The 15665-nt window shown below is 40.3% G+C and overlaps 1 protein-coding gene across 1 annotated transcript in view; it reads right to left on the bottom strand.

The window, feature by feature from the left end:
• The window catches only part of XYLT1 (xylosyltransferase 1), a 322048-nt gene that overhangs the window by 106519 nt on the left and 199864 nt on the right, over positions 1-15665 (bottom strand). The window contains exons 4-5 of the mRNA XM_059716654.1: positions 7487-7659; positions 6473-6675 (exon numbers count right to left, since the gene is read on the bottom strand). Coding sequence (XP_059572637.1) covers positions 6473-6675; positions 7487-7659 — 376 coding nt within the window. The remainder of the gene's footprint in view (positions 1-6472; positions 6676-7486; positions 7660-15665) is intronic.

The following is a 15665-nucleotide window of genomic DNA, read 5'->3' as shown; positions in this document are numbered from 1 at the left end:
AACTCCAAACACTTTGCAGGCAATAGTTCTGAACGATCTTTCACTAAGGGTATATATTATACACTATGGGTGTATAATGGCACTGGGGAAGTTTACACACACTGATCTCTAGTCATCTCTACCTCATTACTCTGCATGACTACTTCCTGTGATCCTATGTTCTATTCCCGGTGATATTCTGCCTTTCCAGCCACATACTTCACCTTCTTTGTGGTACTTCATCCAGCTCTATGGCTGGTTTTCCAGACTGCTCATTAGTCTCTTTCAAGATTCCTTATGGACCTTAGAATGGAGAAACCCCCAAACTGGTCCTATTCCTTTCAAGTCTCTCTCCACATCGCATGAAATGTCATTTATAGCCAGTTTCCCAACTTTCCTTGCTGTGAAGACTATGACTCATCAGCAATACGAAGCAACTACTGGTCTCAGAATTTCTTGTTTCTAGACCAAACCAAGAATGGGGCCTCAAACATTAAAAGCATTCACACTCTTATGATAGGCCTAATTTGTTTTTTAATTTCCTTTTTAACTAGGACCTGTTATTTTTTGTGCTTTCAGTGAGTGATGCATTCAGAACATCCTGAAGACCTAAGAGCCTTCAGGAAAGCAAGATGTATAGCTTGGAGTCTGGTTTGTTTATTTATTGATTTAATTTGCTTGCATAAAACCTATAACTCACTTTTACTCATTTGGAAAGGTCCTATCAGTTTGTAAAAGGCCCAGGTGAAATCTAAGCATATTGTGGCTGGCCCCATACTCTGAGCAAAAATCATTTTAGATGTAGTTTATGAGAGAGGAGGGTCATTGCTGTGCAGCAAGGCATGAATATGGCCCAATGGCGGAAATTAAGAAACTATTATTCATTTTGACTGTTCTGGTACCTGAAATATAACTCAAAAGGATGATGCACTGCTTCCCTAATGGCTAAATTTCATCCTGACCTTCCTCAGGTTATAATTATTTCCATCTGCCAAAAACAAAACTGAAAACCGAAGGCCTCTCCCTTCCCTTCCACCTTGATCTCTGACCCTGACAAACACATTTCTGCTCAGTTGCCAGGGGCCTTATTTATAGGTCAGTATGTTTTGTATAGAGTTCCCAACATGCTGCTTCATCTTGCTGTTCACAGATGAGAAGGATTCTAAATAATGACTTTTCCTCAAAGCCATTTTGTTTTAAGTTTCATTTTCTGATCCCCCAGGGGAGTACTACAGAGTCATTCCTGGGGCTTGGTACACCAAGCACATAAAGCATAGTCATATAAATGGTTAGATGTGAAAGACTTCCTGGAGGCAGGTGAGTGAATACAGCCTTCTCAGAAATACTGTTATGCTACACCACCACAGCAAGATCTGAAGTTAGTTTAAAACACTTTCTGCTTACTGTGGGTAATTAAAACTGTTAACAATCACCTGGGAGTCTAGTATAGTAGAGCGAGCAAGGGACTGGGAACTTGAACATGTGATGACTGTTTACCTGTACATGGGAGAAGCATTTAATTCCTGGGCTTGTTTACAGATTTGTGAAGCAGATTTATCATGCCTGACACACATTCAAATTAAAGCTGGAAACCAGGTAGAGAGTTGTTACATATTTTCAAGCACTAACCTTCTATTTGGTTGGCTCTTTTTATAACTGGATAGTCATATTTATGGTGTCATAATTACTTTACATGTGTAACTGGTCCAAATGTATTGCACAATTTACCAGCTAATTCTGTAATAATTACTTTGCATGTGTGACTGGTCTAAATTTATTGTGCAATTAACCAATTAATTGCATATAATACATAATGTGTAGCAGGGGCCTTGGTTTAAGGTATGTTGTGAGGATTCATTAATGCTAGCAAAGTGCTTTTTGACCCTTGGATGAAATTTGCTATATACCAATATACTCCGTAATTAAAACAACCTTCTCAGACCTCCCTATTCAACAGAATTGTTGATAATGCCAGGCCTCACCCACTGACACCAATGTGAGCAGAACTGTACATGGAAACGAGAGCCGTATATGGAAGAGCGCATGAAGCAGACCATCCATTGTCAAATATTCAGAGCAAGGTTCCACCTTCCCACCCCCTCCAGAAATTACTGCACCAGACTGAACCAAGTCCCAGAGCAGAATCTATCTATATTTCTAATTACTTACAGAAATGGAGATCTGGTCTTCATGTTTAAGGTACAGCAACACATTCTTACACTGAACAAGAACAGATTGATGCTTAGTTTCTTTATTTTTAACAGAGCCTATTAGCTCCAAATGCAACCAGCAGCATACATACCTAATTTTTTTTTAAGATTTTTTTTTTTGGGCCTTGACTGCTCACAATCTAAAACAGTGAAACCGGCACTCCAGACAACTGACAGTAAGCAACTCTATCTTCTAACCACTCTAAAACCTTCTAGGAATAATTGGTTGACCTTTCTTCATGACCAAGATCAAGCAATTAGATTTAGCTAATTCCTTTGGTGGTTAAGACTATATTTTACTGTGAATTATTAATATTTATCTGTTGCATGACTTTTATGCTTTACACTAGCATTGTGCCCAGATAAGCACAGACATGGCATTCACTGTTAAAGAATCTCACTAAACTTCTTAACTTAACTGGTTATAACACTTCACCTGTCACATTATCCAAGGACTCCTGCAATGTACATTAAACATTCAACACCATTAGGTACTCAACTGTAGTTCAACTTGTTGGGAGTGAAATTTCAGTCCCTAAACATAAGGTTGACTGCCTGACACTGTCAGAGACAATAAATAATGGAAATAAGTATCCATGTAAAATAAGAGGTTAAAGGCATCAAGAGTTTTCCCATGGGGTTCTGTCAAAAGAGTCATGTTAAGATGCTAGCAGTAGATACTGGAATAAGGATGTTGACTTATTTTTCTTTTTAGTGAATGCAGTGCTCGTGAAAGGAGCCATCTTGATACCGTAAGGACTCGCTACTCACACAAAATCACTATCAGGATGAAAGGAAGTAACAGATTCCCCTCGCTGTGCACCCTTACCTGAAAGGACCACTTCCAGGAATAAGCTAAGGTTAGGTAATCCCTGAAACTTGTCCTAGGGACGTTAACTAGGATTCCAGATGTGCTACTGGACATCAGACAAGGGCTGGACAGCCTACCATTTTAATTCCTCGCAGGCCTCAAAGAGCACATTACCTAGTAATTAAGGAATGCATGCTGCTTTTCAGTTTGATTGAATGCTCCTCGCGCCGAGCTGTACTTATTATTGTTTATTTGTATGCAGCAGCATCGAGGAACACATCATGGACTCCATCATGCTAGGCACTGTACCTACTTCTACAAGTACAACATAAGCATTGCAGTCTGAGAAAAGGTTAATAGGAGCATTTGACTCACCTTCTCTACCTCAGGCACTATTTTATGTACCTCCATAATATTCCTTGAACATCCCCATTACATTCTACATTGATATGCCATCTTCTTAAGCTTCTCAGTTGCTTTTGGTGAGGATTTTTGTGATATCTTACACTGGGTATCTGTATAGCTGGGAAAGCTGTTTGACAAGCCTTTAGTTATCAAGTCCCCTTCCTCAGGTCAAGTAGAAGGACAATTCCTAAGAATGGTCACTTGATCCCCAAAAGCTTGTCCAGAAGCTCTCCCAATTATACAGTTGGTCTAATAAAAGATTTCACAAAAAGAAACAATAAAAAAAAAATCCTGGTCTCTTGCACATTTCCTGGACAATCACTGCTACCACAACCTCCAAGACTACTACATCATTTTTGTTACCCCTTTCTAGATGATTCACAACCAAAATATAACCTGTGAACATACCAGAATACTCTGTAGATAGATTTGAGCTTCAGCACATAGGAAAGTGTAGAAAAGTGCTGACCCTGCTCCATGGAGCGTGTTTTTCTGTCTCACAAGGTTGTCTTAGCCTGTATCTACCAGAAGAGAAGTAGAGGTTTCAGTGTCACAGATGGGATGGCAGATGGTAAGTGAAAGCTTAATGTGGAGCTACTCTAGATAAAAACTATTAATCCACGACATTCATATGTTCTTATGCAGGGAAACCTAACGAAAACCCTATGCTAAAGTCTAAGCAGCATAAGAAGTGTAAACTGCTTTTTGCACATTATCTGGCAAATCACAGAAAAACATAAGAGGGGGAAAATGAGTCCCCATTCTTGCTATTTCCTGATGTAACACTCAGCTTTCTGTTATCCACAGAAAGGGAATGTTATCCTAAACATCACAAAGCACATTAATTTATAGCAATGCTGCTGTGAAAATGAATTTGACTTACATATATATTTTTATGGGATATCATTTTATGAGACTGATAGTAGTAACATTATGTATTTAAATATTTTTAATTGTACCTATATCTCACTGTCATGGAAGTAACAGCATTAAAGTGTTGTGGGGTTTTTTGATTTTTGGGGTTTTTTTGAAGTGAAGCCACTTAGATGAGAGAAATTTGTGCATACACTTCTGAGAGGAGAGTATGTTGCAAGGCAGTGGAAGTATGAACTTTACACCAGTGTCCTACAACAGTGTCAGCTTGTGGTTTTGAAACGTACAGCAAAGGAGGAGTGTGATTTCAGAGAATTGTGACTGCTATGAAGAAAAAAAGGTTGTAATTTCTTCAGTCAAATGGCAGCTACTTAGGGCTCTTGCTACTGAAAAAAGTGCAATATGTTGCACTATTACACATCTATAAATACAGAGTTGACCCCAGTCTCCTTGGTGTATAATGGGGAAAAAAAGATGGTCATGCTTATAAATTGTCATCAAATCTGGTCTTGTGATTTAAAATGGCATTAAGGGCACTTGAAAATTTTACAGTCCTTGGTTCCAGTCCTGGTTTTGCTCAAAAGATCCAGTTAGTTATACTCTGTCTTCAGTATTCAAATTCTCTTCACCCATTTCTTTGCAGGTTCCTGCATGCTTTAGCATCTTTGGCCCCAAATTCTCACCATTGATCCTCCCCTTTGATATATCATGTCTTTCATTAAATAACTCTTAGCACCAGCATGGTATTCTTTGCCTTAACAGTGGTTTTTTTAAAATAAGAATTAACAATAAATTCTTACATGCAAGCAAATAAGGGAAGAGAATAAATGATTATCTCCACTTTACAGCTGAGGATGGAGAGAGGAAACTTAAGAGACTTCCCTAAGACCAAAGGCTGAGGCTGAATCTGATTCACCATTAAAACCAGGAGTCCCTAATTCAACTTCCTGCATTCAGACCATGATTTCATCTCCAAAGTTTATATACTTTCCAGTAATCTTTCTAGTTGGTACTCATGTCTCCTAACATGCCTGTATTTCAGAGGCAAGAGATGCCTATAGGGCCACATCCTGAAGTCAAGTTTCAGGGTTTTTTCCCCCAGATTAAAGCTTCTATTGACATATGTGAGAGTTTTTGACTGACTAAAAACTTCAGGCCTATAATCTGGAAAGTGCAATATAAATGCGGGTGATGAAAGGCTGTGACAGTATCTCCAATCCAATTCCAATTGTTCCATTATCATTTAGAGCACATCATGTCATAATTATTCATCCGAAGCATTTCCCAAGAAAGCCACATCCCCTTTCTTATTTCCTCTCAACACAAAATGGAGTAAAAGTTGAAAGAAGAATTTCCTCTCTTCCTCCTCTTGACAATTTTTCAGGCTAAAAATAACCATTTAAGGATATTTGGGTTTTCTACGGCATATCTGCTTTTGCACAATGTAGTAAACCGCTCTGAATGCAGCTGTAGGGCATAAGTTATGTAAATCCAGAGAGAATATAGTTTCACTTAAAATCACAAGCCTTGTCATGTGGTGATGCGTGAAGTTCTATGCCTGATGCCATCTGAATAAAGTTATTTAGGCAGCGGCTGGTGCTGAAGATATAATTGACTCCTAGCAACTTATTTGTCACTTCTGCTATCATTATTCTCCACAGAAAAAAGCACCAAAAAAGAAGTCTGAGAACAATTCTTTCATGGAATCTATATTTGTATCTTCAATGTTTCTCCAAACTTGAAGTCAAGCTGTAGCAAACTGTTCATCAGAGTTCTGTCAAGCCTGAGGTTTGCCTGCTGGGCTGTAATACTCACTACTACTTTATTCATCCCACTTTGGGACCATTCCAGACATTGTTCTGGAAATGATACAATTCAACACAGTTGCCCCAGATTCTTCAGGAGAGGTATAAAGAGGCAGCATATCTGATCTACCTAGTTGCAGGAAGCCCTCAGTGTGCTGAGAGTGTGGATGCACCTGCTTTTGCCTCCTTAGGACAATTCTGGATATTTTCCTTACAAAACGGGGAGTTACTACAGTGCAAACAACTCACTAGAAAAAGCTTCTTGCTGTGGAATGGAAGAAACTGGTTTCCCCAGTTCAACATTACTCTGCTACGCCATCACAGTTATAGGAACTTTGGCCTATGTATCATTTAAAACCAATTCCTCTGCAATGGAAAAATATACGTACCTGATTGGGTAGTCGGCAGCACTAAGGTTAATGAAGAAATCCCACGGCCAGTCATTCATCTCCATTAAATCCCTCATACTCTGTAGGTAGGTGGACAGAAGACTTGCTCCTCCCCAGATAGTTGCCATTCGCCAAGAGGTGACTCTCACATTCGGGTACTGGCTAGCAAACTGGAGCACTTGTCGGTATAAGTAATTGGATCGCTTTACAGGAGAAGAAAGTAACACATTCAACAGTCTATAAGACAAACTGTCCCTCCCTTATGTTCACTAAGCAGCTCAACTTCCTGAACATCAACTCCGTTCCAACCAACTGAAGGCAGACTGAAGTCAGTGTAAGGATAAGTAAAACTATTTTAAATACATAAGTAACTCTGAATGGGATCTGGGATTTAGTAACTGATCTAGCAAATGCATTCCCGACTAAATGAAGCAGTTGTTAGCACACCTTTCTCTCAAGCCTTGCTAATGAGCTTGTCTCTGCATTCACTGCAAGGTATGTTGAGAGTGTCAAGAGTCCTTTTTTCTTTACTCTTTTTATTATAAGTTTTACTAATGCCACCTAGCTCTTGTCTAGTGCTTTTCATCAGAGGGCTTTCCTTATTTCCTTACCTCCATTTAACAAATGGGGAAGTGAGATACAGGGAGGTAAAGTAACTTGAACCAAATCTCCCACTTCAGTGCTTTATCTACTAGCTCACAGTGATACTGTCTGAGGATCGCTGATGCCGCCTTACATGTATATCAGAGCCTATCACGACTTATCAGTTATTGCTACAAAACAAAGACACAGACACACATGGACCGACACCACAGACACACAACAAAAAATGAAGGCAGTCACAGAAGGGATGATAACAAAATAGTCAGGCTCAAAACATCACAGGTCAAAAAAACAAAACGCGGCACAAACTACAGCATGCAGCAGAGATAAAGAGAGATAATGGAGAAGGTGACGAGGATGGGTAGATTGACAGATGGGGAGACAGGCAATTTATAACCAGTGATATATTACCTTGTCAACATGAATGTAATAAAAATGGTCTTTATGGTAAATAGCCTTAAACATGCGTTGGAGCTGCCGGGAAGCTCTGCCATGAACAACCAAGACAAATGCGATCCTGACTGGGTTGGCTGGCATGTATTCTATGGAGTCCTCATCCCATTGTACATTGTTGTTGACTTTTCCTGTTTGAAAACAAAACATAGTAAGGACATCTCTGAGTATATCTGCAGAGTGGGGATATGAAGAGCAGCTTGTATTAAATGTAAGCTCTTTATTTTTTTTTTTTAAACCTCTTTTAAACATTTGTAATGGGAACTGAGAACTCATAAGAGGTGCCAGACTGAGCGTCTCAGAGACTGAATGCTACTCTTTAGCTACCCAACGACAGAGCGTAAGCAGCAGCACAAGCTCCCCCCATACTGCCCTGCTGAGGTGCCTCAACCCAGACCAGGAGGAAGAATACCATGGAGACAAACTCAAAGTTTCTGACCCTTAATTGCACTAAATGAAGCTCTGCTAACTTCAGCCAAGCAGCATGAATTCATCTCAGCTGGGATATCGTTTCTCTTTTGTTGGGCACTTGGGGGAAAAAAATCCCACAGCGGTAAGAGGGAAAAGCTCTAGGGGTACTGGTTATATTTGAAATACTATTTATTCTCTGATCCTAGAAATCAAAGTTGAGCACAGATGATAATAATTTAAGATTATCTCCTAAACTAATGGGTCAGAGCCTTATTTTGTGTAAATCAGCATTGTTCCATGGATGTCAGTGGAGCTCCTGCAAGTCTGTACTAGATGAGGTTTTGCCTTAATTATGTTCCTAAAATATCTGAAATCTCAAATAGCTGTGGCATGTGCAGAGCGATGCTGTCTTCTCTAATGGCAGGTTTACTTACAAAGTTGAAAGGGTGATCTGCAAAAATTAAAAACAAGTGTGGAGGGGCACTTGCATTGACCTTGACTTCTTTTTAATGCAAAGAATCTTGACAAATTTCTTAATTTCACATTTTTTTTCCTTCCCTCTCCTTTTTACACTAGAATGTGTAGTCTTGTCACCCCTGTTTTCTCCATGAAAGCTCTATCAACTACTAGTAGAATTCTGGCAAGAGTATTCAGGAATTGAAGATTTGGAGGCTTCAATAAAAAATGTACATATGCAAACTTTCCCCTTTTGTCTGACACAGTTCGCCTTTTATGACAAAACACTATCATTACTTCGAAGTGCTGTGGCCCCACAAACAAAAATGTCCAGCCTTTCTAGGTCCCTAAATGCCATTTTGAATGACTTCCTCCAAGGGGCAAATCCATTCAGCTATCTTCAAAAGTCTAAAAGTTTTGATTTTGACTGAAAAGGTATATTTAATTATGGGTAATGCATTTGAGCAGAGGGAAAGGTCCAATGCACACTGCCCATTAGAACAAAGCTTTTAAAACTCTTGAAATGACCACATACCAGTAGAGCAGCTAAAAGTAGTGCATGCAATCAAGTGCGATAATGCTAATACAGTACAGAGACTTTGTATTTACTCAGAATCTTTCCTCCAAAGACTTTAAAATGCTTGATGATCAGAGCATGCACACAAACCTTATGCAATCCAGACTGGAATAGCTGCCGGGCAGGGACTTTTTGTTACTACCAAAAGGAACATGGGTTATGGCTCATTTTAAGATCTACCCTCTAACTCCTTCTGGTTATGGGAATGAGTAAAAGGGCATCCCCAGCCAGGAGCTGAATGAAGTGGTGCAGGGCAGCCAACTCAACTCTTAGCACTAGGGGTGGGGAGCTATTCATAACTAGTTGTGCTCTGGTTGTCCTTTCTCTCCCTCTCTGAAGACCAACTACTGCCATCACCACACCTGCAGGATTAGAGTAGAAATGGATTTTATGATATGAATAGTGATAGTCATGGTTTTTTATGTGGAGTTAGGAAGGAATTTTTCCCTTACCACCTAACTGGGTAGGAGAGTTGTTTCTAGCCTGTCCCGCAGAATTTCAGGGCCCAGGGAGGCAGGTAAAGGGGGTAGATACAAATGGTTGCAAATTTGAAGCAGGTGTCCAGAGCCAATAACATAAGGCAATCAGGTTTTCCCTCAAACCAGTACCGGAGATGGACTTCAGGGAAGCAACCTGGAGGAAAAGGGAGTATTGCAACTCTTACCATCTGACACAGGTGGAGAAATCCCCCCTCTGTCAGCACCACTTTAGCCCCTCTACAACAGAAAGTAGTACCTCTTAGCCCTCATGTGAAGGAGATGTGATGGGGGTCCTGGTCACCGCTATGGCTGACACCCAAATAATTGGGAATTGATAAAAGATGGAAAGATAACCTGCCCTGCATCACTGATTGCCACAAAATGTTTCCAGACACGGGGATGATGTTTTGGCCTAATTACACCACGTCCCCAGGCTCTTCTTTCACTTTCACGACAGGGTCATGTTTTCAGGCTAACCTCAGTGGCTTCCTGAGAAGCTGTGCACCTGGTACTACTAGTGTTCACAATTCACTGCAGGCACAAAAATGTGGCTGCAATTATATGTAGGTCTAAAAGTGCACCCATTAAAGAAGGCCAGCACCCAAATCCTGAGCACAGGTGTCAACCTTAATTTAAAAGGAACATCATCAACACAAAAGCTTCACTTCGGTCTGAAGATAATAGAGGAAGACAAACCTAAAAGACTAACTGAAGTACTGAATAGGAGAGACACATCAGAAACTTTGGTTTCCTCTCCCCTTCCTCCCCACTCCCCAAGTTTGCTTATTAGCCATGTTAGAGACTTAAAAACAAGCAAGCAAGCACCCCTCCCCCCCCCCCTTTAAAAACCCACTTTGCTCTCTGGCACTTATCAAATACAAAATCCCCCAGTCTATTAATCTGAATTTACATCCCTCTTTTCTGGTTTCTCCCAATGAATTCTTCTCATGTCTTATTTTCACTCTATGTCATTTTTTGTAGTTTTTTATTCCTCCCCCCGCCCCTTCTGTTCTTTTCTCCTAACCTTTAGGTACAAAATTTCATAGTCCCATTTTCCACCTGCAGACAATTCTGCCTTCTTTATTCTAATCCTTCTGTTGATTGCCTTAAATATCATAAGACTAAGTATGTTGTTTTTTTTTCCATATGTCAAAATACCAGCTACTTCTGTTGTATTCTATTATCTGTCTATTTTTAGCCGGTGGTTGATTAGCACCTTCTATTTAGCAGTCTGCCCACTGATACAAAACCGGTTTGGTTTGCAAATAAGATAAAATTGGCAGGAAACATGCAACTGAATATTTTTGTCTGTTTATAAAACTCTAAAGATACAGTCAGTAGGACTTGCAGATTAGGTGTTAAGTGGCAACACTGTATAAATGATACCAGTATTAAAATGGGCCCGTTACCTCCTTGCTGCTGTATTTACATAAAACCCTTCATCACATTAATTTGCATAACATGCCGTCTCTGTCTGAGTCACTTTGCCTATCACGTAGAAGTGTGTCCCCTTTTGGGCGTTAGGATGCAAGAGAGACGTCGGCTGCTTTTCAGTTACCTGCGTACCGTACAGCAGCAATAAAAATCTGAAAGGATTTTAAAGTGGCACTCGCATTTTTTAGTTCCTTCAACACTATGATTCTATAACTGCATATTGTATGGCACATCTCTTAGACACTACAGAGGATATCAAGGCTCCTGGACTCCATGCTTCAGTCGAACTAAAAGCAGTTGTCAGCATCAGCTTTCCTTTCTGTCCTGACCATATCTTCCTCTTTTTCTCAGCTCTATTATTGATCTTGCAGTTCAATGGCCTCCTTTACCTGGGATGCAGTAACTTCACGCCATTTACTGTGCTTCCGTTTCCTACTATCCCTCAAGCCATCAGCACTTTTCATTTCTCTGCTTGCCATCTTCTCCCTCTTCATGTCTGAGTACACTGGGCAGGGCTGACACAAAAGATTTTCCATCTTCTTTTGTGTCACAACTGGCTGCTTCAAACAGCCTCTCAGTTAATGATCTACTGACCCACAGCTAGAAGAAAGGACTTGGAGCAAAACAAGCTTTGTGTTAGTCTTCTACTGTCTTATCCTGGTTTATGTCCATACTGTCTGTGCAGTGCATGCACTCCAGAGGTTCCTGCCATTTCCTCTATCGCACAGTGTCACATGCATCTCGCTCGGTGCAATTCTATTGTATCATGAGACAGGCAGGTGCCTACTACTACTATATGCAGTAACAGTGGATCCTGCAGTGTAAATGTTACCGGGGATGGGTCAGAAACATTAAGAGCAACAAGATGTGCAGCGGGGGCAACGCTCCAGTCTCAGAGATTCTGGGTGCAGTCTTGTCCATGAAACTGCAGCACTCCTGGAAAGCGAGGAGAAAGCACTAACTCAGTCAAGGCCCTAATCCTTTCGACGCTCAAAGCAGTGGCTCTTGCTTTTGAAGTCTTTCACACCATGCTGAGCACAAAGCTGCTACTGGCCTCTCTCTCCAGGGGCAATTCCACATGGATTCAGCAGGGCAAAGATTTTACCAGAAGTGTTATTGCCAATCACCCTTATTAAAAACCATTCTCACTCCGCGCACTAGCTGCTGTAGAAAAATACATTTCCTTAGCAATTTAATATTTAAAACAAAAAGCTATACTTTGAACTTAAACCAAGTCCCTAACACAACATGACTTTTTACAATTAAGTTGCTAACTGTAAGATGTTGTTAGGCCTGTTAGCCTAAAATCAAGTACAAGACAGGGTAGATTTGCACCTTATAGACTAACCAAAGTAGATGGGCATAGCACAAGCTTATCTCAGCCCACAAAAGCTTGTTAGTCTGTAAGGTACAGATCTACCCTCTCTTCTACTTGATTTCTGATTAATGTGACTAACTCCTGGTTGGTACCAAGTTCAAGTCCCCCCCACTCAAGGCAGAATCATGCCCTATATAAATTATCTCAGCCAAGCATTTCCCTAACTTGCTCTTAAAAACATCCAGTCATAGAGATTTGACCTCCTCTTTAATTAATCTGTTTCAGTACCTAACCAGCCTCACAGTTAGACATTTCTTTCAAATATCCAACCTAAATTTCCCTTGCTGCAATTTAAGACCATTTTTTCTTATCCTGTCCCCTGTGAACACAGAACATAGTGTATCACTATCCTTTCTTTAACAACCCTGTATGTATTTGAAGACTTATCTTCAGTCTTCTCTTTTCCAAGCTAAATGGTCCCATTTCCAATCTTTTCTCAAGTGCCATGGTTTCTAGATATCTAATAATTTCTATTGCTCTCTGGACTCCTTCCAAATGATCCACATCTTTCTCAAATGGTGGTGCCCAAAACAAGACACAGTACTCTAGATTAGGCTTCACCATTGCTTAACAGTGGTAGAATCATTTCTCATGACATGCATGTGACACTCTTGCTAATATATCCCCACATACCACTGACTTTTTGCAACAGTAGTGCACTGTTGAATCATATTCATTTTGTGATTCACTATAAACCCCCAGGTCTTTTTCCTCAGTACTGCTGGCTAGCCAGTCAGTCATCCCCCACTTTTTATTTGTGCACTTAATTTTTCCATTTTCAGGGCAGTACTTTGTACTTGTCCTTATTGAATTTCATCTGATTTATTTCAGACCACAGGTTCCATCTACACTTACTTTTAGGAGAATACATGGTTTTGCAAGCTTCACACAAAACCTCAGCCCTACTGAAATTTCAAATGGCCTTTATAAACCCCAGAAAAATGAGTACTTCTAATAAAAAGTTTGACTTTTAACTACAGCAGCTCTAACATGTGCCAAAAGAACAGGGCTATAATTTCTTGTGTGCAGCACATTATAACTCATCCTTTTCTTCTAATCTTTTACCTCAAGTCCTAATTAATGATAATTCAGTCTTCGGTAATGATGGAGAACAATCTGTTGTTCTTTTATAATCCAGACTATTTTGGGGAACCAATCAAACACTCAATTTATACACTTGCATTGGCATTTTATATGAATTCAGTACAGTGTGTCTGTGTAAATATATTTGCTGCCACTGCTTCCTAATTCTGTACTCAGACAGACTGTGTGTATTGATACCACAGATCAATTGATAGAGGAAGTTAAGAATTACTGCTGTGTAGATCTGCAGGCTATTTACAGTTATTACACCAGTAAATGAAATTAGAAATCCAACTATTATAGCTGGACTGCTGGCTATAACTATACCAAAGGGAGAGAAATCTGCAACCATTACTGAATCTCATGTGAATATTCCTATTGACTACAATGGGACTCCTTCAATGTTATTCAGTGTAAACAATGGTTGTAGAATTAGCTTTCCAATAACTCCCACATTTCCAACTGCTTACAGTAGATTCATCCAGAGGGCTGAAATTTTCCAAAGCTGGAATTTGCCTGTAGATGTTTAGGTGGAGTAGAACAAAAATATTTCCTTTCCAAGGGAGATAGGTGGTGTTGTTTTAAGTGTATTTCTTCATCAAAAAATGGACTGTTTGAACAGGTCAAGCAAACAAATGGATGAAGGTAAATACTGTTGGCAGAGAAATAGCCCTCCATGAGAAGTGTGTTGGAGTGTTCTGGTGACAGGTGACAGAATTATGAGGTTTTTCTGGTATGAAAAGTTATCGGTGCTTATCTGAACATTTCCTTTTTCAGGAATAAGCTCTCGAGATCTATTACTGTGAGTACTTCAGGCTGCTTGCACCTTGGCAACACAACCAGATTTATCAGTTACTAACTGCAGAGAAATGCCCTGTGTCTCCTGTAGTGTTCTCCAGTTAGGACAACTTCCACAGCCAAGATAATTCCTGAAGTACAGACTGTGTTAACCATAGCTGGAGGAAAAATCAGTTACTTATAGTGCAAATCCTGAGAAAATCTCCCTAACAAAACAATTCCAAGCCTTGGGATAATAATTTTCATCTCTGCTTTGGATAATCTGCTTTCCTCCAGGGTGGGCCAGCTTGGATGACCTTCTGCGGTGCGTCCCCATGAGTGCGCGCATGCATGCATTCACTATGCTACTATTTTACAGTGAGGTGGGGTTTGGGTTTTTTTGATCCCATTGTTAAAAAAAAAAACTTGCCACCAAAAAAAGCACACATGGCAGCAGCATGAGTTGCCAGAAAGGGAGCCTGGCTGGCCAGAGCCATACTCTGGCTGCTGGCCAGGCTCTGAACACCTGGATTGCGACCACTGCAGTGCTAGGAGGCCCCTAGTTAAGGCTGCTGGGGCTATTTCCCTGGGGGAATTTGCCACATGCCAGAGACGTATGCAGGGGCTTGCCTGGGCACAAATAGCAGCACATATATGTGCCGCAAATATTTGTCCCCCAGGAAATGCATGTTCCCACTTGTGGGGACATACCCCTATAGCCATCATTCTGAAGGATCCTTTCCAATGGGATTTTCAAAGCATTATGCCTCTAGCATGGAAGGCAGGATGATTCTTTAAATATGGAATATTAAATACAATGGACATTATACCTTCTATATACACTTTGGCACAAAATATGACAAAAATGGTAAAAAATGGTTGGTAAAAGCATAGTATGGCCAGCATGTAGACTGTGATATATTTGTGTACCAATAGCTACACAGCCATGTAATAGATCTCCCTGAAATCATTGGCACTCCTGAGGACTAGACTTGGGTGATAACAGAAACAAAAGTAATATATTCCTTGAAGGTACTGTGGCATGAGTGTAACTTATACTGCAGCAGTGGACTTGATAGAGAAAGCTCCCATATTCAAAGCCGTATTTGTTTGAAAACAATTGTTGTTGGGAGACCTACCTTGGTAGATAGGAAATTGAGCAATACATTCAGCTGATGTTTAATCTGATCCCAATTGCATGAAACATACTGCGTGACCCTGGGCCTTAATAAGAGTTGTTGCCCTACAGAAGCATTTATTGTTTCATATGTACAAAAGTTCATTTTTTGCCTATATTGAAGTAATGCTTCAGTTGTTTAATCTGAGAGTTCAGCTGAGGACTTGGCACCAGCCACCAGAAATGGTTCCATTTGGTGACTTAGTGTCCATGGCAGTGCTGATCACTTCTTCCAAGCATCCATTTTCTCTGATCCCACTGAACCTGCCTGGCTTCTTTCCTGTCCAGGGCAAGAGAGCCAAGGTGGCCCCGTTTGGAATAGGCTGCATGCACACTGCTTATGGAGCTGAACTAAATATGACACT

This window comes from Alligator mississippiensis, chromosome 13, assembly GCF_030867095.1.
Source record: "Alligator mississippiensis isolate rAllMis1 chromosome 13, rAllMis1, whole genome shotgun sequence".
Classification (NCBI taxonomy): domain Eukaryota; kingdom Metazoa; phylum Chordata; order Crocodylia; family Alligatoridae; genus Alligator; species Alligator mississippiensis.
The sequence above is the reverse complement of the archived record's forward strand: the minus strand, read 5'-3'. Positions and strand labels throughout refer to the sequence as shown.